Source organism: Electrona antarctica (genome assembly GCF_951216825.1).
Source record: "Electrona antarctica genome assembly, chromosome: 20".
Lineage (NCBI taxonomy): Eukaryota > Metazoa > Chordata > Actinopteri > Myctophiformes > Myctophidae > Electrona > Electrona antarctica.
The window spans coordinates 34,512,940-34,536,137 of record NC_136801.1 but is presented as its reverse complement, the minus strand read 5'-3'; the positions used below and the strand labels follow the sequence as shown (position 1 = coordinate 34,536,137).

The 23,198-nt window shown below is 41.4% G+C and overlaps 2 protein-coding genes across 4 annotated transcripts in view; both read right to left on the bottom strand.

Moving 5' to 3' along the window:
* The window catches only part of mtmr6 (myotubularin related protein 6), a 122,224-nt gene that overhangs the window by 67,864 nt on the left and 31,162 nt on the right, over nt 1-23,198 (bottom strand). The window lies entirely within an intron of this gene.
* Nucleotides 1-23,198, bottom strand: part of nup58 (nucleoporin 58) — a 30,271-nt gene that overhangs the window by 2,547 nt on the left and 4,526 nt on the right. For 2 of the 3 annotated variants that reach the window (XM_079489415.1, XM_079489414.1), the window contains exons 5-12: nt 22,316-22,478; nt 20,613-20,678; nt 19,234-19,408; nt 18,692-18,771; nt 17,269-17,387; nt 16,647-16,729; nt 16,077-16,278; nt 184-282 (exon numbers count right to left, since the gene is read on the bottom strand). In XM_079489415.1, the coding sequence (XP_079345541.1) occupies nt 184-282; nt 16,077-16,278; nt 16,647-16,729; nt 17,269-17,387; nt 18,692-18,771; nt 19,234-19,408; nt 20,613-20,678; nt 22,316-22,478 (987 nt within the window). The remainder of the gene's footprint in view (nt 1-183; nt 283-16,076; nt 16,279-16,646; nt 16,730-17,268; nt 17,388-18,691; nt 18,772-19,233; nt 19,409-20,612; nt 20,679-22,315; nt 22,479-23,198) is intronic. The other variant, XM_079489416.1, reaches the window with a different exon arrangement.

Genomic DNA, 23,198 nt, shown 5'->3' with positions numbered 1-23,198 from the left:
ATTTTTAATCCTCATAACAAACTAAACAACAAGTTATAAAAGGTTTACTTTAGCTCAGATGCATTCCACTAAGAATTGCCTGTAGCTGAGCACCCACTGCCTAAGAGGCAACCACAAGAAGCACACCTGCTCTACACTTTTAAATCACGTTTTCGAAAGTGTGTTTAAAGCATGTGTGTGTACCTGCACTGAGACTGCCTCCAACAGGCTTACTGGCAGAAGAGAATCCAAAAGTGGAACCACCCGTCCCCACTCCACCGAAACCTGGAGCAGCTCCAAAACCTAGACGGTAGCAAGAGACCGCAAATTTAGCATCCAGGCAACACACACACACACACACACACCAAGAGAAGGAAGCAGCAAGCAGTGTCTCCGACATGTTGAGACTGGACATGCACAAGATACACACAGACAGACACACACACACACACACACACACACACACACACTAAAGAGCTATTATACAAGGCTATAAGTGAAGTTGTGATTGCACAAAGCAACAGGAAAACGGTAAAGAGTAGATTGCAACAGCGCTAGTCAGGATCTTGTCAGCGTGAAGGACAGCAAGCACTCTCTCTGCATCTTACTTTGCGTTCGGGACCGCTAGCAGCCACATCTCCCGTTTCTGTAGCATGAGCCAGCTCTATGTACAAGTACACACCCTGGACATGATGTACAAGTACACCCCCTGGACATGATGTACAAGTACACCCCTGGACATGATGTACAAGTACACCCCCTGGACATGATGTACAAGTACACCCCCTGGACATGACACTAGTTAGTATGTCGCAGGGACTTACCCCCCAAATCCAACCATTGATGCAGAGTGCAAAGCAAGAAAAGGCATTGGGTCCCATTTTTAGAGTCTTAGGTATGACGCAGCCGGGGATCTAACCCCGACCTCCTAATCTCTCCTGGTTGCACTAATCCCCACTTTAAATGACTTCACTTGCCTTCCTCCAATTGATTGGTAATTAGTACTTGTGGTGTGAACATCTCAAAGACAAAAAAATGTAGAGAAAATATGCGAATCTTGGCCTGCACGACTCATGACAATTTTCTGAAAGATTTGAGGCACATTTTAACGATTTTTCAAAAATAGCAGACCTACAAGTTCATTGTTCATTGCTTGTAGATCTGCTATTTTTCAATAGCTAAATTATAACATAATGTTTAAAACACCAAAAGGGGTTCCCGCCCAAAATGGGTTAAAAGAAAAACAATCTCACACACACAATCGCTGCTGCTTACACTAGCAAAAGACCAGAGGAGCAGTGAGACTGAAGATTAAGAAAATAACTAGAATGGGCAGGGAAGAAATGCCGTCAGGAAGCCAAAAAAAAGTAAAAGACATTTGATTAGAATAAACAGAGGGTGTACCTCCGAGGCCCGAAGAGCCCAAGCTAGTGCCCACTCCCGAGGCAAAGGGGTTTCCGAACCCTGCCACCAAGGGCGCCTGGCTCCCTGAGGCAGAGAGAGACATATGAAAATACTTTACTCTGACCCTCCAGTACTGTGTGTGTGTGTGTGAGAGAGAGCGAGGGGATCTCTGGGCTCAGGTTAGGGGTGATAAGGGTTCACCATCACAAGACAGCACTGGGTGGATTTATTTTAACCTCTTCGAGTGCCCCAGGGGTCTACACTAGGTTCCCTCCTCCCCTTCTACATAAATCCACTCTTCAATCCTAAAAGAAAAGGTGATCTACAAGCTCACAACACTTTGTGTTGCAACGCATTGTGAGCTTGTATGGCGGCTATTTTCAATAAATGAACGCTCGCCCACAGTATAGGGATGCTAGGGTTCATGTGGTTAAATGCACACAATTCTGTATGTTCCTTCCCTTATTTTGATCAATCCGAAAACGTCATGGGATATTGAGATAATGGGGGATTCAACCACAAGTTCCTAGTAAATGTTTTTTTGTTGTGAGCAACAAACAAGAGTGATTATGAGTTCTCTGTGTGTGTGTGTGTGTGTGTACAAATAAATGACTGTCGGACATATTTAATAATGCTTAATTAAAAATCACACCTGCGTGAACTGAGCGGTGCAGGCTGCTCAACAACACCGCTGGCTGGCTGCAGTTATACGGTGTGTGTGCGCGCGTGCGTGCGTGTGCACAAGAGCTATCGAGCTGGTCATTAGCATGACATCACAGCAGAACCCAACATATTACCACAATTAATTATGAATGAATGGATCACTTTTAAGCCCAAAGCTACAAGCTCACAATGCATCACATTGCGGTGTGTTGTGAGCTTGTAGATTTCCACAATTTTAGACAATGTTTGAACATTTCTGGAAACAAATCTGTACATCTATTTTTAGTATCTGGAAATCTTAAAATAAAAATTTGGAATATTTTTTTCTTCAAAAAATACAAATAAAATACTTGCAAAGTAGTATTGCAAAGAGCATAATTGCTTGAGTAGAATGTGTGTATAACATTATAAAATTGATGATAAATGGGTACTCTTTCCAGATTGGATGAAATTGGTGATGAGCTGGAGACTGAACAGACTCTAGCAATGATTACCATTAGATTATACAGATTTAACAAAAAAAATCTTTGTTTCAACCCATTTAGGACTGAGACCAGATTCTACAAATGTCTTAAAAATCCTGAGTTTTCAGAAAAACCTATCTTTCTATGTCAGTGGTTCTCGTCTCATGTGGAGGACCCCGGAAATTATATGTATTTGGCCACCAACCACCATCTGAAAATATGTTTTCTGTTTTTCCAACAGCTAAAGTTTAGGCAACGAAGTCTTAACCCATTCTGGGCGGGAACCCCTTTTGGTGTTTTACCCCCTCAGGCCGGGAACCCATTTTGGGGTACAGTATGTACAGTATTCAAAAATGTTACATTTTTGATGCTGCTATATACATATTTGACGTTTTTCAGAAAACTTAGGTCAGGATTTAGAGGCGTTTTTAGAATCGACCTTAGGCCTAAATTGGTTAAGCACCTATTAGGCTCGGAGACGGGTGCGTAGGCACTAGGCAGGGCTCACAAGTATTCAAAGAAATGCACATAAAGTGCACAAAGACCCGCACACCGCCAATATGAACACTTTTATTAGGCAATGTTTCAGTCAAAGACGTTGAGATGCCTCAAGAAGGTCTTTGACTGTAACATTGCCTAATAAAAGTGTTCATATTGCAAGCACAGACGGTGTGCTGGTCTTTGAGCACTTTATGATTTGCATGTATTTGAACAGCTTAAGTTTAAAATAATGGTTAAAAGCTAAGGTGACACAGATGCGTTCCAGTCCTAAATGGGTTAACAAAAAAAAACATGTTTTGTCTTTAATAATTTTTATCCCACGATTTTGTAACCCATTTTTCACCCCTGTGTCAATTATCTATTGTGATCCTGGGCTCTACACACCCTCCGCCAACCTTGTCCCCATATGGGGGACATGGGGAGAGCAACGGACTTGAACTCATGCTTCCTTCATGCCTGAGTGTCCAAGTTGCTCCTTTACACCTGACAGGGGGGAGTTTCCCTGGTTGGACGTAGCGCGTGGAAGGAACACGTTATTCCAACCAGTTCCTTTCCCCTCCATCAGGTGCCCCGGCTGGTCAGGGGGAGGCAGTTTAGAGACCAGGATTACTGCATGTTTTTTGTGAGGGTACCTACCCTAGGGGACACGGGGAGAACATGCAAACTCCACACAGAAAGGCCCTTTCGCCAACCCCGTGTTTTAACAAAAACTATCACTTACACCAGCTTGAATACAATATATTACAGATTGCTAGTTCTTTCACTCAGAAACCTGTCTTTGTTTCCTTTTTGCTGTTTGTTATTTTTTTTACATTTCATGTGGTCAAATTTAGGCATTATTTCCAATTAACCATGGCGTGGGGGGAACAAAAAAGTAACTTCTCAGTCAAAAAGAAACAAGGACAAAAGGTTCCTTCTTTTAAAAACGGATTTATTGTCAATTAAATGCAATTCCACTTACATAAAAACACACAAACATTTTTAGAACATATGTGATTGTTAATTGCTCAATTTGCTATTGCATTTTGACAGGATTTTTTTTTCTTCAGAAAACGTCGTGATTTCTGAGAGTGAATGAACTAGCATGTGCCAAAAATGCATCACACAAATCATAACATATATAGAGCTTAAAGGCACACCATATCATATTAAATACACCGTATATGAACAGGCATAAGTTATATAAGGGTCAACACACTCATCTACAACAGAAAGCACTCAAGATTCATATTAGAGAGAAAAAAAAGTGGAATCCATTGCGCATTTTATGCTCCGCCATACGACAGTGTTGCGCCAAAAATAGCATATCTACAAGCTCACAGGATGCCGCATGTGCAACACGTTGTGAGCCGTTAGATCTGCTATTTCCGGCATGCGACACCATCATACAGACAAAGTATAAAGCAGGCTTACGGCCAAGCTACACCAGGCTTTTCGCGCACAAAACGCGCGCGTTTACCCTAAACGCGTGCATTGAATTTAGGTCCAGTCCTATTTTAAAAAACGCACGCGCGGGCCGCGCGTTTAGGGTAAACGCGCGAGAAAAGCCTGGTGTAGCTTGGCCGTTAAAGGCTGCCACTTGGTGTAAACTGAAAATAAAATAAAACCAATGATATGTTACAGGGTAGGAGAGGGTGGAAGTGAACGGAAAAGTTCAAGGCCAGGGAGTAAAATGTGTGGGGGGGGAAACACTCTAAGAGAATTAAACAACCCTTTTTTAATTGTAAATCTAATGCTTTGATCGTGAGAAAGAAGGCTAATTGTCTCCTCCAGAACGATCACAATCCAGAAGGTCATGTTTGAGATCATAACCTAACTTCTGAAGTTCTGTTCAGATGTCCTGATACCGTCAGGACATCTGATAATTTTATATAATCACTGAATTAGTAAAAAAAAAATAAAGAAAATGTTTTGACATTAAAAGGAGCAGGTATTGCGCTTCAGAAGTTAGGTTATTAGTTCTTAATATCGAGATTGGCTCCATTGCATATGGCAGGTATAAAAAAAATTGCCCCATATATATATATATATATATATATAAATGGACAATAAGGTCAACAGATCAAGCAAACATTGAGACCCTGCACACTTCCCCAAAACTACCCCCTAGAAAATTAGCCCACGAGTAACAAAAGCAATGGAAAGAAAGAAAGACACCGACTTCTAAATTGTGCATAGCAGCCTGCTGCTCTTAACACCTGATCAGAAAGAACCACATGGTCCGGAAACAAGATTTGGGGGTTTTTAGTGTCACCACCACCAGGCCCGATATTGAATAATTTCAGCTAAGTTCACCATCACACTTTAACCCATTTAGGCTTGACGTTGAAAAAAAAAAAAAAACGTTCGCTCTGAAAGAATATTCAAAGATTTGTGCCGCATTTTTTACGATTTTTCAAAAATAGCTAAAGTATAACAGAATGCTTGAAACACCAAAAGGGGTTCCCGCCCAAAATGGGTCAACAAGACCAGAGGGATACCTCAACCTATTCTAGAAAAAACAATATCACAATGGCAGGAAAACAAGAACTGCCTAGTTCAGGGAATAATTTGCAACAATAATAAATATGCATTAAAAAAGGAGACGCATATCACTAGAGAAATACCAGGCAATGATATACTATCAAATTCACATTTCTCCCATTTGTGAAGGAGACAAATAACATGTGCTAATACTGTGTTATTAAGAAAAGAGAGGAAAGAAGTACGGTTGCTACGATAAATATATTAAAAAACAAAACAAAAAAATCACAATCAACTTCAGGGTCCAAACAATGTTAAGGCGATCATGGATCATTCTAGAATAACGGAATAAATAAAGACCAAAGACAATCTAGACTAGAGCAAACTGTAAAGCTGTGGATGACAAAGAAATATCCGAGTGTACGCTAAAGCAGAAATGTACTCAACTTGAACACTAGGGAAATCCCAATTATGAAAAGATTGGCTGCTAGGTCCAAGCGTAAAATCAAATTGTAGAAGGTAAGGGGGTCGGGTCTAGATTTGTCTAAAGAGGACACCGCAGCGTCCAAAGCAGCAGTTTGTTTGTTCATCTCAGAGCACACGGCACGTCCCTAACAAAAGGAGGACTACATCAGTATAAAACACCTTTCTCACTTCTTTTTTTTTGGCACAAATGCATCTCACTGGCCTCAACGGACCAAACATATGCTCCCTGTATATGAGCAGCAAATCCACTCACTTCATCTGAACTAAAAGGGCCAAGATTCGCACCATCCATCTTCAACCGCTTATGCGTAGTAAGGTCGCGGGGCAACAGCTCCACCAGAGAGCTCCAGACTTCCCAGCAACAGTAGTAACTTCCTCCTGGGGGATTCCCAGAGGCGTTCCAAGGCCAATGAGTCAATGCTATTCCTCCAACTGTGCCTTGGTGTGCCCCGGGGTCTCCTCCCAGTGGGACGTGCATCGAGGACCTCCCTAGGGAGACGCCCGAGAGGCATCCTAACCACCTAAGCTGGCTCCCCTTCCTTTCCAGGCGAAGAAACAGCGGCTCTACTCCCGAGTATCTCTCGTGTGACAATCACACCAACCACGGTAACTATAACGATAGTTTTGCTGGCGTCCACACTAATGAACGATACGCTCTGTAAACAGTGGCACCGAACATGCGCTGTTGCAACAACCATGACTGACAGCATGAAGAGCAGCTACATCCCTAAATGCAGTGGTTTTCAACCAGTGGTCCGTGGACCACCAGTGGTCCTTGGGGGGGTTCCACTGTGGTCCCCAGCTAAATGATTAAGAGTTAATGATTAAAAATGATCTTTAACTCTTGAGAGCGTAACATGGGGTCCATTTGGTTTCATTTTACGCTCTCAAGTGTCAAATTATTGTTAAACATCTGCATTACTTAATTTACAAGACGTCTACACAATTCAATGCTTGCCTGTTATCTCTATGGTACCACATCAATACAGCATGGAATTGTGGACAAAATCTTGTCCAACAACAACAACATATTCTAAGTTTTGTGTCTGAGGCTAAATCTCATCAAATGGTGGTCCGTGGCACAAATTCCCAACAAACAATGGGCCTTGATATGAAAACAAGGGTTGAAAACAACTGCTATATGGATAATCTGACTCTGATTATGAATTAGAAGGCGGCTAGTTGTAGCCTACCTGTCACCTGAGGTAATAGCAGCTAGCCTACAAACCGGCGTTACATTCATAATCATCTCATCTCCATTAATAACGAAACCTTCCGAGGGGGTTTGATGGCAGTCAATGGCTCTATCGTTCATAGAGTCACGTTGAAACTTGAAAGCGATCCAAACAATATCGTTATAAGAGTATCGTTGTCGTTTTAGTTAGTGTGAATTCTGCCATTCACTTCAGTTGTAAGAATTGTTAAATCATCACATTCAGAGTTATTGTTCATCGTGCTCAGTGTGAACGGAGCAATTAGAGTGACAGGGAGGGTTTCAATTAAACCAGTGAACTTTCTTTAAAAATCGCAGTTAAATATATATATATATATATATACACTTTCTTTTTAATGAAAGTCATCATGCCAGCTTGAATTAAATAACTGAATGAATGCTTCATCTTTAAGTTACGAACCCAACTTTCACTTTACATTTTGAGTGGATTGAATGTGAATCAACCCATCATTGGTAATAGAAAGCATAAGGATTCTAGCCCTTAATTGAAAACACTTTAGTCAACTGACGAGAAAATGGTTGCGCTACACTCGGAAGCACAAGTATTCACGTGACATAAAGCTGCCACCGCCCCCCCCCCCCCCCCCCCCCCCCCCCCCCCCCCCGACACACAAACATAGTCTAATTATTTTGATATATGGAAAGCCAATGACTCATAATCACAACTGACTCACTGCCTCCCGAGTCATTCCACTCCCTTGTACTCCCTTTCCAGCTGAATCAGCAATAGGAAAGACCAACTTAGGTTCACTCGCCTCTCCTTGTTTTGAATGTACACTCATCTAGGACGGTGGTTCTCAAAGTGAGGTCTGAGGACACCCCGGGGTTCCTTGAAGGGTTCTCCAGCTAAATCAGTCCAACCAATTTAACCCTATATACCAGGGGTTCTCAACCCGTGGGTCGCGACCCCTCGGGGGGTCGCCAAATTATTTTAAAAAATAAATAAATAAAATAAGATTTTTTTTTTTCACGATTTTTCAAAAATAGCAGACCTACAAGCTTGTAGATCTGCAATTTTTTTCCAAATTTGAAAAACGTGGAATATAATTTGAAACATTTAACACCACACACACAGCTTGTATCAGGTGGGGGTCTACTCTGCGGTCCAATACAGAGTAATGTGGGCTGGGGGTCCTGGACATGAACACGTTTGAGAACCACTGATCCAGGACAGCAGAGTGACAGTAATTGAGGTAAGTTTTCAAGCTAAGTTTTACACTTTACCCATAAAGGTTGTATTGTCAAATATTTTGTTAATCACATTTTTGTTACATAAATTTCGACTTATTTATTTGTTTATTTTACATTATACACACTTGTTTAAGCCCTGAAAAGTAATTTATAATTAAACAGAGCTGTTAAAACTAGAGCCCAACCGAATGTTTCAGCAGACCTACTGTACAAGCTTGTAGTTAACACTTTGTGTAGGGCTTAAGCTTTTCAATAAAATGCACGTTTACGTGTATTTTATATTTACTTGTTTGTTCATTGTATATTTAAAGTCAAGTTCTGAGGTTGAATATAAATACAAAGTTTTTTGAGTTTTCAAATAAAATATTTGATAAAATATAAGTTTTTCCTTTATACAAAATATATTGGCCAAAACAGTGGTCTAACATTCTCTAAAATCTGGATTGGCATTGGACCCAACAATTATTGGTTGGGCTCTAGTTAAATTAAGACTAATACACTGCAAAAACTCAATACTACTAATACAATAGGGAGGATACACCGATGTATCAGTCACATCAGTAAATACTTTCCTCCTTGACTGCCATCGGCATATCTGCAAATTAAGCCCACATTCACCAATGGCAGTGGCCGATATGTATCTGTCATTATGACACATCAATTTTGTGCTATGAAGTGTTGGTTATCTACAGCCTACCAAGCTGACTATGTTGGTTATATACAGCCCACAAAGCTGACTATGGTGGTGTGTTGGTTATGTACAGCCTACCAAGCTGACTATGTTGGTGTGTTGGTTATATACAGCCTACCAAGCTGACTATGTTGGTGTGTTGGTTATATACAGCCTACCAAGCTGACTATGTTGGTTATATACAGCCTAACAAGCTGACTATGTTGGTGTGTTGGTTATATACAGCCTACCAAGCTGACTATGTTGGTGTGTTGGTTATATACAGCCTACCAAGCTGCAGATTCAGATTAGATCCATTAGGTTATAATTATTATATAAAGAAGATGTATGCGTTTTGAACAACAAAAACTAAATTATCAGTATCGGGTATCGGCCCTGCATTTCCGTTATGGGTGCATCCCTAAAACCTAGTCCATGTCAATCTGAGGAAGAGAACCAGAGCTGTGTCTGACTGCACAGTCCATCCCAGTGGCAACATTTGAATTTCGCACCATGACAACAACTAAGGCTCACATTACTATTCATCTGTATCTACACTCCAAAACGGCATGGCTAGTGCTGTGCCATTCTACCCACTATGCCATTAAAAAGGACCAATTGACACAAAATACTAAAGACAAGACTATGACAATCATTCGCGTGATTAAGTTTAGTCCATTTGTCAAAACGACCAGACCAAATACTAAAGAGTGTTTAAGCACACATTTGGCACATCAAATAAATATAGGATAGAATAATTAAACCAAAGCTCTTGCATGTGCCTAAAAAAAAACACATTCTAGGATGCAAGAATGTTATTAAGTTCACATAATAAATACAAGTTCCACTAATTGTTAACAATTTGTTGGCATTTGTGGTAACAGTCTAAGTCTATAGTGTAGTTGGTGAGAGGCTATATTGAGTGACATACCGCGGTGATACAAGTGTAGGCAGATATACATAATAGTAGTTACTAGTTAGGCATGCATAAAGCTGAGACTGGGTTTCTGTAATTTGCCGTGTTAAAAGTACTAAAACCCTGTTGTCTTACATTTAAATATTGCTTTAAAGATTCCACGGCAACTACGGATGCCGCCATTCATTGTTACGAAGGAATGATATCTACAACTTACTAATTTATTCAACTTCAGCAGTGAGTGACACACACAACTCCTCCACAATTGCAATAATACACGTAGTAGCCTAAGGCCAATTCACACTACGTCACGACAGAAATGCAGCACATTCAACTGGACCTGGTGCTGTAAGTGATGTATTTGGGTTTTTTTGTTTAAAAGTTAAAAGAGGTCTACATTTGGATTTATAAATATTATAGTGTAGCCATTAGTTCTATTTGAATATAGAGCCATCGTAATACTTATTTTAACAAAGAACGAAAATAAATCAATTACAGCACTCGTCAAGAGTCGTGCGAAGGGGAATACATTGAGTCTTACTTTGTGTGGGTGCCCTGATACAATGTTCAATCTACATTATGTGGGTGCCCTGATACAATGTTCAATCTACATTATGTGGCTGCCCTGATACAATGTTCAATCTACATTATGTGGCTGCCCCGATACAATGTTCAATCTACATTATGTGGGTGCCCTGATACAATGTTCAATCTACATTATGTGGCTGCCCTGATACAATGTTCAATCTACATTATGTGGGTGCACTGATACAATGTTCAATCTACATTATGTGGCTGCCCTGATACAATGTTCAATCTACATTATGTGGCTGCCCTGATACAATGTTCAATCTACATTATGTGGCTGCCCTGATACAATGTTCAATCTACATTATGTGGGTGCCCTGATACAATGTTCAATCTACATTATGCGGGTGCCCCGATACAATGTTCAATCTACATTATGTGGGTGCCCCGATACAATGTTCAATCTACATTATGTGGGTGCCCTGATACAATGTTCAATCTACATTATGTGGCTGCCCTGATACAATGTTAAATCTACATTATGTGGCTGCCCTGATACAACGTTCAATCTACATTATGTGGCTGCCCTGATACAATGTTCAATCTACATTATGTGGGTGCCCTGATACAATGTTCAATCTACATTATGTGGGTGCCCTGATACAATGTTCAATCTACATTATGTGGGTGCCCTGATACAATGTTCAATCTACATTATGTGGGTGCCCCGATACAATGTTCAATCTACATTATGTGGGTGCCCCGATACAATGTTCAATCTACATTATGTGGGTGCCCCGATACAATGTTCAATCTACATTATGCGGGTGCCCCGATACAATGTTCAATCTACATTATGCGGGTGCCCCGATACAATGTTCAATCTACATTATGCGGGTGCCCTGATACAATGTTCAATCTACATTATGCGGGTGCCCTGATACAATGTTCAATCTACATCATGCAGGTGCCCTGATACAATGTTCAATCTACATTATGCGGGTGCCCTGATACAATGTTCAATCTACATTATGTGGGTGCCCTGATACAATGTTCAATCTACATTATGCGGGTGCCCTGATACAATGTTCAATCTACATTATGCGGGTGCCCTGATACAATGTTCAATCTACATTATGCGGGTGCCCTGATACAATGTTCAATCTACATTATGTGGCTGCCCTGATACAATGTTCAATCTACATTATGCGGGTGCCCTGATACAATGTTCAATCTACATTATGCGGGTGCCCTGATACAATGTTCAATCTACATTATGCGGGTGCCCTGATACAATGTTCAATCTACATTATGTGGGTGCCCTGATACAATGTTCAATCTACATTATGTGGGTGCCCTGATACAATGCCATACTTTACAAAGGCCACACAACCAAGCCTACAAAAAAGGCCCAAGAACAATTGTTAACACCTCAGAGATGTGGCACCGTCACCGATACTACGGAGACCAATGCGATTGAATACAATATATATATATATATATATATATATATATATATATATATATAAAAAGAAATATTTAACTTGTAATACTAGATTAATTTATCGTCGAGTATTGAGGTTTATTAATCAAGTATTTCCCGAACTACTTACAGGTTGTGAATTCTGTTACAGCATGAGTATCTAGATAGGGCAGCTCTGATGGAAAAGAATCGGCCAAGATGCCATTGAACAATTACTACAAATTGAAAACCTTGCCTATATCAATCTGGTGGCCATCTATGAATTAGAGATTTGTTAAATAAGATGTCACGCGTGTGTGTTTCTTCTGTGAAATGTATTTGGGAGACTGCATTAAGCGACTAGCACAAATATTAGCTAGGGAGCTTATTTTATTTTTGCCTAAATGGGCATTCCACTCATTTCAACATTTTACTATGTCATTAAAGGCGTAGTGAAACGGAAATGGTGGACATTTTATTTTGAAGTTTCAGACGGTCTCAAGTTGAAACACCGCTATGAAGTTTCTGAACCAATCAGAGCGTCGCATCCCTTCAGGCGATGGGACGGTAGCTAGGGACTGTTGCTATGCTATACGCAGCAGCGTGGTGTGTGTTTGTTTACAAATCAAATAGACGGCCAGCTGTACCATGTGGCTTATTTCTACCCTATAATGTTTTCAGATACATATTTTAGCGTGATGATTAAGTTGAAACCGAGTAATACACTGTCTGGATGTTATCTGGAATGGGAATAAAAACGGAGGATTTCTGTAATCAATAGCAGCTGTGCTGCACGGAAACGGGTGAGCTTCATTTGTATTGGCTTTTATCGATGTGGGCCTCGACACGTCATCACGCAGCACGTTTTCGTTTTCAGGAAGTAATACAAAAAATATTTTTATGGACTTTTGATATAAAAACACACAAAAATGAGAATTTTCCCATTTTTTTGGCATCCATTGTTAGGTATGCTCATATGATGACCACGGAGATGGTCTAAAAGTGTGAAAAACGTATTTTTCATTTCACTACACCTTTAATATACCTTAGAGCTGTTGTCTTAGAGATGATGTCATCTTGATGACCTCATCAAGGTGTGATTCACCATGTTAATGATCAGCTCTAAGGCAAATTAATGACATAGTAAAATGTTGAAAATGAGTGGAATGCCCCTTTAAGCAGCATGCAGTGCATGATGGCTATCTGTAGCAGCATACACATTTTGGGCTTTTTGGCCATGTCATTATTAACCCATTCTGGGCGGGAACCCCTTTTGGTGTTTTAAACATTATGTTATAATTTAGCTATTGAAAAATAGCAGCTCAACAAGCTTGTAGGTCTGCTATTTTTGAAAAATCGTTAATGTGCCTAAAATCTTTCAGAAAATTGTCATGATTTAGAAAAAAATTTTTTTTAAATTTCGACGTCAGGCCTGAATGGGTTAAGAGAACATTCTTTAAAAAAATAGTGGAAAAAAGCAGATCTACAAGCTCAGAACACATTGCAGTGAGATGCGTTCTGACCTTGTAGATCACTTTTTTTTTTGCAATTCAGCATTCTACGAGGTATGCAGGGCTCACGTAGTTAACCCATTTAGGACTGAGACCAGATTCTACAAAATGTCTTCTAAAGCCTGAAGCAACAGTTTCTATATCAGTGGTTCTCAAAGTATTTCATGTCAAGGACCCCAAATATTATATGTATTTGGCCACCGGATGCCCATCTGAAAATATGTTGTTCCAGGGACGCCCCAGAAGCAAAGATTTGAGTTAAAAACGTTCGTTCTGAAAGAATATATATTCCAAGATTTGCACCACATTTTCACCATTAAGCTTGTAGATCTTCTATTTTTCAATAGCTAAAGTATAACATAGTCCTTAAAACACCAAAAGGGGTTCCTGACTGTCCTGAATGGGTTCCTTTTAGAGTTGGCTACTCAAACATAGCAGATGTACAAGCTCACAGCACGTCACTTTGCTGTGAACTTGTGCAGTGCTGCAGGCTTGTACATCTGCTACTCTTGAACATTTTTTTAAAATCTTTAAATAAGTACTTGTTTAGAAGGTATTTGTAGAATTGGTCTTGGGTCTTAATGGGATAACAGCCCTGTACTGAAAATCGAGTTTGGCATAATATGGTCAATCAGAGCATCCCTATGCAAGTGCCCCCCCCGCCTCCCCCTCCCCCCAGGCAAACTGTGAACAGTTAAGAGCTACATTTTAATACATCTTCACATGACACAGCATTTAAAACAGAGCTAGCCAACATTCTAAAAAACAAAGACATCCAAGCCTCCTGACTGAACATTCAGCAAACCCAATTAAATCACACAGCAAAAATCTAAAGATTCAACAAACCTCTTTGATTCCCCCGACGGCCTTCCTTCACTTTTAATGTACACGTTTCAAATATTAATTCTGAGCGTGCATCCCAACAAATCTTTCAATTGTGTCTGTGTGTATATATATTACATACATATACACTGTATATAAAGAGTAGAGTAAAATGGAGACTAAAAAAAAACAAGTCTCCTGTTGTACCAGCTAGCCAGCCTCTCCGGTCCCATTCCAGAGAGTGAGAAAGAGAGAGAGAGAGAGAGATAAGGCGACAGAGAGGGACAACATTGTTGGTAATGCCCAATTTTTCCTCGGTCACGCACCGAAAGCAGCCCGTCTAGAAGGTCACAATGCGATGCAATGTGTAGCTTACAGATCTGCTCATTTTGGGCGTGCGGCACTGACGTACAGCGCAGTCTGAATCACTGCTGCTTAAACACTGTATGCGACAGTTATCGCCAACATTCTTTAAGAGGGGTACAGCATCACACCGACAACGGAAAGGGTTTGGGGATGCCGATGCCCACAGAGGCCTGCCTAACTAACATACATACATTACGTATGGATGCACTCACGGCACTGTAAGGTATGGTATTACATGCTTAAGTCATGTACCTGTACCCTCGGATCAGAGGCTTAGAGATGAGGTAGCAAGGTATGGCACAGGGCTTTGATTCCTTTTGACGTACTCTTTTGCTCTACACTCTCCTCTATAAGAGACAAACCAACTTGGCACAGCTGTCAGCTGTTTTGATCAATATTCCGCTACACCCCCACCCCCCCTCGACTCGACTCGCGTAGCCAGTCGATCAGAGGTCTCTGCTTTGAGATACGTCTGGGGAAATGTAAATTCATTGAATGGGCCTTGGCTGCCGGAGAAAACCAGCGGTAATAAACCTAATGAACTGCTTTGAAAACGAATTCTGTTACCTTCCCAGTATGAAGGACGGACGGTCCTAAAAGTCGTTGCATCTGTGTTTTATTCATTTCAGAACGGTTTCCACCCAATATAGATAATGATGGTTCTTAAAGTAGGGTCCCTTGAGAGGGTATCAAATGGTACCTTTTACAGCCAGGTCTGTAACTCTTTAGTGTACAAATGGAACCAGATGTGGCGCCTTTTGTACACTCAGTGGTTCTCAAACTTTAATTTCAAGAACCGCCCCATAACTCTGAGGTAGATGTCAGACCTCATCATCACTACGTAGAGATGTTTTGATCGTGTGGCTACGTGAGACTATCCTCCCCAAAACGCGTTTCCTGTCCCGTCTCTGCTCTCCCTCCCTCTCTGTATCCTCCAACCCCATATGACAGAAACACAGCTAAATAGCACAGAATTGCCATTCCGTACGTACACGCCTAGAAAACCCCAAAGTCCGTACATATTACATCGACTACTGTTTTGACCGCGACCGAGGGCGAGTTTGGGTTTGACATAATTTTGCCATTCTGTCCATCTCGGGTTACAACTCGGATGGGGCTGAGTCGGCTCTACCGAACTTCACAATGCTCGAAAGTTCGGTAGAGACGGCGCCCCTCCGTCATCGTCTATCTATGGGGAGGATTTCAGTGTCGTATGTACAGAGTTTGTGGTTTTCTAGGCGTGTATGCACAGAATTGCAATTCCGTGCCATTTCACCTTGTTTGGGTAGGTATCCTCCTATCATCTCTCAGGTGAGAGGTGGGGTAGGGTGGTGGTGAGGGGGGGGTGGGTAGGGGGGGGGAGGGGTCAGAACAGAAGTGTCTGAAGGTTTTTCTAGAACTTGAAGGCGGTCAGACCTGAGGTCGGCTGCTGCTGCTGGGTCAGCGTGGCGGCCATGGCGACCGCGGCAGCGTTGGGCACGCCGGTGAAGGGCGCGGGTCCCGTGGTGACGCGCGACGAGCTCTGCCACTTCCTGGTGGCCGCCCGCTTGGACTCGAACACGTCGGTGGAGTCCTCGAGGAAGGAGCGCCGGTAGCCCAGGTACTGATGCTTCAGGATCTGCCCAGGAGGAGAGAGAAAGAGATGGAGAAAGGTTTTTTTTGAAGGCATCGAAACAGTTTCAACCTGGCGTCCCTAATTTGCCACGTCATTAAAGTCACGCTGACTTGAAAGTTTGTACATCGGCTAACGTTGTTACATTTTTTGCAAATTTCTGACAGTGTGCGGGTCCTTTTTTGTTTTTTCAAAAATATCTTTTTTAAATTTACTACATAATGTAGCTAAAATGACACAGATGCTCTGCCGGTTTTAATGGGTAAATGGTGCAATACATTATCATTAAACTCTGTTTAGCCAATTATTTGGGTGGAGGGCACGAGAGGCTCACAACTTTCTTCACAGTGGAGGAGGAGGTTGGAGAATCCTACCTTGACGTTCTCATGGACCGACTGGAGCTGGGCAGCCTGGGCCACAAATGTCTGGTACAACTTCTGCATGGCCATGGACAGGTCTGAAGACACACACAAAAAACACACAGGATTGACAAACTGAAGAAGTTAACAATCAGTGGAGTTTCCAAGCCAAAGGCTCATCTGCCCCCATTCCCCCAAAATCTGGCTCAAACATGGAGAAATTTGCATTATGCTGCCGCCAAAATGTGGAATGACCTATCAAAAGTAACGATCTCGACTCCCTACCCGACCGACCGTTTTTGCAGCAAATTTAGACTTTAGTTTTAGTCATAGTCTCTTAAATAGTTTATTTAGTTTTAGTCACATTTTAGTCACCTGGAATGTATTTGGGCGGGCCTTGATGCCGTTGTAATTAGTGTTTTTACACTTGCTGAAAATAGCAGATCGTGTGAGCTTGTAGACCTGCTATTTTCAGCATGCTCTGTGTCCTGGTGCTTACCCTGTGGGGTGATGTGACAGCCAGTGCTCTGTGTTCTGGTGCTTACCCTGTGGGGTGATGTGACAGCCAGTGCTCTGTGTCCTGGTGCTTACCCTGTGGGGTGATGTGACAGCCAGTGCTCTGTGTCCTGGTGCTTACCCTGTGGGGTGATGTGAGAGCCGTTGCTCTGTGTCGTCAGGTGATTCTCCAGCTCTTCTATCTGCTGCCTGTACTGCTGCAGTTGCACCTCAAACTGCTCCACCAGGCAATGGAAATAACTGCACACACACACACACACACACACACACCACCACACACACTACGGTTAACCCATTCTGGACAGGAACCCCTTTTGGTGTTTTAACTAAGCATTATGTTATACTTTAGCTATTGAAAAATAGCAGATCGGTGGCGCGCTACGAGCGGCACGCTACAAGCTTGTTGGTCTGCTATTTTTTTTAAATCGTAAAAAATTACTTTTTATTTGTAAAATAAAACAGTCATCCAACATGGAATTGTGTTCTTATTTATATAGACAACATTTAATGCATTCAGTAATTTAGTGTTATATTGATATTCTACCTTTTGCGAAATGAAGACATCAACTAGGGTCCTAGAAATGTGGTCTGAATTTGACGTCTGTAAACGGCAGTCATTGACACTGCTTGGGACTTACTTGGCCCCCGGTAATATTTCTCTCTCGAGTTATTTTATAATCAAGGACACCAGTTCTTTCTTATTTTTTGATTGTTTGAAAAAAGTAATACTGCTACTCTGTGCTGAGTCAATCATCAATAGAAGAGCACTGATATTCGCATCGAGCCCCTGGTTGCCTAGTTTGATTTTCTGGCCTTTGTAGGACCTGGCGCACAACCCCTTCTACATGCCTCTAACGCCCTCTAAAAATAATGCTTTTTCCCCTAATTCCACTCTTAGAATCTGACTTTTTATTTCACAACATATTGCCCCACTTCCACTGGGATTTATGGGGCGAATAAATGAGTGTGGCAACAGAGTATTTGGTTTGGAACAGTTGTTTTTGGCAGCAATGTTTGAGTTTAGTGTTAGTCAGAGTCTCTTGAAAAGTTTATTTAGTTTTAGTCACATTTTAGTCACCTGGAATGTTTTAGTGCTAGTCTAGTTTTAGTCGACTAAATATAAGATTGTAGTCGACTAAAATGTATTTTGACGGGCCTACGGGCCGACTATTTTCAGCATGCAACCAAGTGTAAAATTACTTATACTGGATCTCTTGTCCACTGGTCCCTTCCTAACATTTTAGTCTAGTTTTTATTTGTTGACAAGATTGTCAATACATTTAGTCTTGGCTCTAGTCATCGTAGCTTAGTTTCCATTTAGTTTTCGTCAGTGAAAAAAGTCGACAAACATTTTTCGTCTTAGTGTTAGTCGACAAAATAAACACTGGGAACAGACCCCATCTTGTCTCTTTCTGTCATAGTGACATTGTCCTGCATCAGATCATGTGTCCCTATCCAAATCAGGTTCTCAGGTTCTCCCGTAGCCCCTTTTTGTAACATGCCTGCAAAAGCAGGTGTGCAGACAAGCATGAAGCAGGCCTTACTCTGACGGAGCCGTGTTCTCATGCTGGAGTCCAGGGGGGGTCTTCTGCGTCCGCAGTGCGATGTCGGCATTCTTCAACTCCTGGAGAAGTAGAGGATGAGCGTCACGTTAACAGCTACTGACACACACAGTAAATAAACTGAAGACATGATGTGATACAGCCAATGGCGTGTGCGCTGAGCAGAGAAGTTAACAGGGGCACAACTGGGGCTGCCTGCAACTACTGTAGCTTGTACAATCAGACAGTAACTAAATGCAATATTAACTCAAGTCATTGCACGTCATAAGAACCCGGAAAGATATGTTGAAATTGCTTGATATGAACACCAGCATTAATATTTAATCAAGGTTTCATAGCACCTACCGGTATATGTAAATGTAAACTAAACGCACAATTCTATTTAGCGTATTTTCCGTCAAGGATATCATGAATAAATTGCTTCACTCCTGCAGCGCACCACGCATTTGCCACTGTTTGTCCATCTTCAGTATGACCCATCTCTGCACCTGTGCGTGCGTGCGTGTGTGTGTGCGTGTGTTCACCTGTGCCGTCTCCAGCTTCAGTTTGTCGATGGCCAGCGCCTGTCGCTGCAGCCCGCTGGCGCTGACGGACAGCAGCTGTTTGAGGCTCTTGATGTCGTCCTGGACCTTCCCCATGGCTTTAGAGGACATCCTGCTGATGTCCTCGTGGACCTGCTTTTGCTCCTTCACAAACTTCCTATGGAAAAGACGACCCAGTGTAGACAGTGACGATTCGATTCCGATTCAGAGGGCTACGATTCGATTAATTCCATTGAATTGGGCTACAATCAGATTAGATCTGCCGGGTCTCTCGTACTGTCGGAAATAATCGGATCTCGGTCGGGCGTGGTGCCGCATTTAAAAGAAAGCTCGGAACAGGTCGGAATTGGACGAAATTGTCACAGATCCATTCGGGTTTGGTTTTCCCATTTGAAAATGTTTTTGGAACGGGTCGGAAACTGTAAAATGTCAGATTATTTTCGGGACCATTTTCTTGGACCTGTGAAGAGCTCTAGTGTGCAGCAGGACCACTTATTTTCTTTCAGTTGTTCTTTCCTATGCAACCTGTCCTTGTAGGTAGTAGGACTTTATTTACAGTTAAGTTAAAGGGTGCAAAAAAAGAAATATATTGAATAGAGCACCGAAGTCCTGACGTCACTGCCCTCTACTACCAGTAGAGGGCAGTGAGCTCAAAGGTTCCTGTATGTTTTTATAAGCATTGTACTCTCCATAGGGGGATTTTAGATCGCCTCATATAAGAACTGCGTTTGAAAAATAAACCGATCACCCCGGCCTTTTCACTCATATGGATATGAAGCATCGACTGAAGGTGGATGCTTCAGTCGCTACCCAAAGAGTAACAAAATAAGCGTTAGAAACGAGCCAAACAACCCAGAGACTACATTTCCGGGTAGGCTGCTTCTGCCCGCAGCCCGTCGCACAACAGAAACTGAACGTTAATTACGTTTATTTTTATTTTTATTTTATTGATGTATAATGTATCGTGTTTAGTACGAGTCGAGTCACCACCAGCTGAGCTTACGTCAACGAGGAATCTCAGGAACGCAATATGTTGACAGCTGGGCGTGACGTATATGCTCAGCGACATTGCATTCATATGTAGTTTCAAGGCTTTTGCGGTCACATTAATTCCATTTTCTCTAGAAACTGGCTGTATCAAATATGAATGGACATCATTAACGACGCACAGCCACTCCCCTGACAGAAACGCCGAGGTGGTCGGTTTATTTTTCAAACACAGTTCTTATATGAAGCGACCTAAAATCGCCGTTTGGGGATCTCAATGCAAATAAACAAATACATGAACCTGGAGATTGACGACCTCTACTGAAAGTGACGTCAGACTTTGGAGCTCTATAACTGAGAGCAGAGAAACTTACTGGAAGTTTTCCACATCCTGACAGATGACTGGAGGCAGGTTCTCGTCTTTCAAGGCTTTGCTGTCCCTGAAAAAAGGATGACAACTGTAAATCACAAGTCACTGAACTTCTGGGAGCTAACGGTCAATTCAATTGGCTTTATTGGCATGAGAAAACATACATTGCCAAAGCAAAAGGCACAATACAACAACACAGCAATACAATGAAATAAAAATGTACGTACATTTGAAAGTCAGAATCTTCAATAAATCAATGTCTATGTACCAAGATCACCGTTTTCTTTCCTATCATAATTGTTGTTTATCATGTTACTATGCTGCTGCAATGTCTGAGGAGCCAAACCTGTATACAAGTTATAACATTGAAGACAAGCATGAGATCTTTCTTTTATTTTTTAAGTAATTAAAACACCGTTTGACAAAATTACAATTGGGCTAATCAGACTAATTGATCTAATAGATCAGTTAGTTGATATGATCCTAGATTTCAATTTCTATGCATTTGATGGATTACTTTGTGTTGTCCTTGCTTATTGTAAATTGCTATGGACTAAGTGTGTCTGCTAAATGCCTAAATTGTAACAATTGTAAATTGTTGACATGCATATTAAAAAGATATAAAAGGTTTAACCAAAATAAACGTTAACTTCTCCTTATTCAATTAACCCATTTTGGGCGGGAACCCCTTTTGGTGTTAGCATTATGTTATGCTTTAGCTATTGAAAAATAGCAGACCTACAAGCTCGTACGAGCTTGTAGGTCTGCTATTTTTGAAAAATCGAAGAACAACTGACATAGAAACATAGCTTTTTCAGAAAACTGTCAGGATGTAGAAGACATTTTTAGAATCTGATCTCAGGTCAAAATGGGTTAATCCAAAATGTTATGGATTAGAAGATAGAATAGATAGTTGCAGCCCTAAATGGATTATGAAAATAACTGTCACTTCAGTGGTGAAATGATACATTGTCTGTTGGGTGGAAACCTCATTATGTCCAAAACTGTTACTTTTCAGGATTCAAATTCAAAAGTAGCAGATCTACAAGATCTACACGTGTGTGACGTTGACAGTGTGATAATTTACGGGGGGGGGGGGGGGGGGGGGAGACACAGGAAGTTAGAATATGGAGATAGGACAGCAACGCGTGCTCTACTTCAGAGTAGACTTCAGTGTTGTTTTAGCCAGTCTTTTGAATAATTTATTTAGTTTTAGCCAGTCTTTTGAATAATTTATTTAGATTTAGTCACATTTTACTAGTCATCTGAAATGTTTTAGTGTTAGTCTAGTTTTAGTTGACTAACTCTATAGTTGATTTAGTCGACTAAAATGTATTTTGGCGGGCCTTGATGCCGTCTCAATGGCTGATTTTACGCTTGCTGAAAATAGCAGATCTACAAGCTCACAACACGTCGCGCTGTGACGCATTGTGTGCTTGTAGATTGGCTATTTTCAGCATGCAACCAAGTGTAAAATGACTTGTGCCTTTTACTTATACTGCATCTCTTATCCACTAGTCCCTTTCCTAACAGTTTAGTCTAGTTTTTATTTGTTGACGGATTTGTCAATACATTTAGTTTGTCATTCATGATAGCTTAGTTTTCATTTAGTTTGTCAGTGAAAAAAGGTACTCAACGAACATTTTTCGTCATAGTTTTAGTCGACAAAATCAACACTGCTCTACATCAGAGTAGACATGATCTTACTGAGGATTGGCTCCAGACGATTTGTCGTTCTTCTTCTCGGAGGAGGTGCTGAAGTCGATCCCGCCCAGGCCGAGGCTGCTGGGTGCCGGGGCTGCAGGCGCAGCCATCAAAGAACCCAACGTCAACCCGCCTCCACCAAGAGTGTTCTGCATCTGCCCCAAACCTGGAACACACACACACACACACACACAACACGGCTATAGCTTAGTGACTGTACTTTTTTTATTTTACAAAGTATCTGTGAAAATATCAGCAATCGGACCACCAGGGATCACAGTGGACCATTACAAGGCCTCTAACTATGTGTACAAATGGACCCGCTTGGGAGAATAGTTGGTTCAAATGTTAGTTAAATTAACACTGATGATTTGATAGTATAGCACAAGATGGTCCCTGAGATAAACAAATTATATTAAAAGAAAAGTAGCCATGTCAAGCCATGTGACCCATAGTATTAGTAATCCTTGATATGATGCTCAGTGCCAAATGGTGTATTTATATAGCGCTTTGATCCAAAGTGATTTATGGTACATAGATTGTGCATTTACATTCACCCATTCAGGCATTCACACACACACAATCATACTCCGATGGCGGAGGAAACCATGCAAGGCTCAAGGACACAAAAGGTAGCTTTTGCAGCAGCTACAAATGCCGGTTGTATCTTTGTATCTTCATGTCGCTGCTGGCTTCCATTGAAAATGAATGGTGGACTGTACCTTTGCATCTGCGGCTCAGTGTCTCGTTTGCGTTGCACGTCATAGGTGTTTCACGTGACTACCTTGCTTAGAGTAAGTCGCTCTGGTTGTCTGCATGGTTTCAAGAAACATCTAAAGCAATATCTTATTTCTTCCTCGCTGTAGTCAACATGATTTAGTTTGAT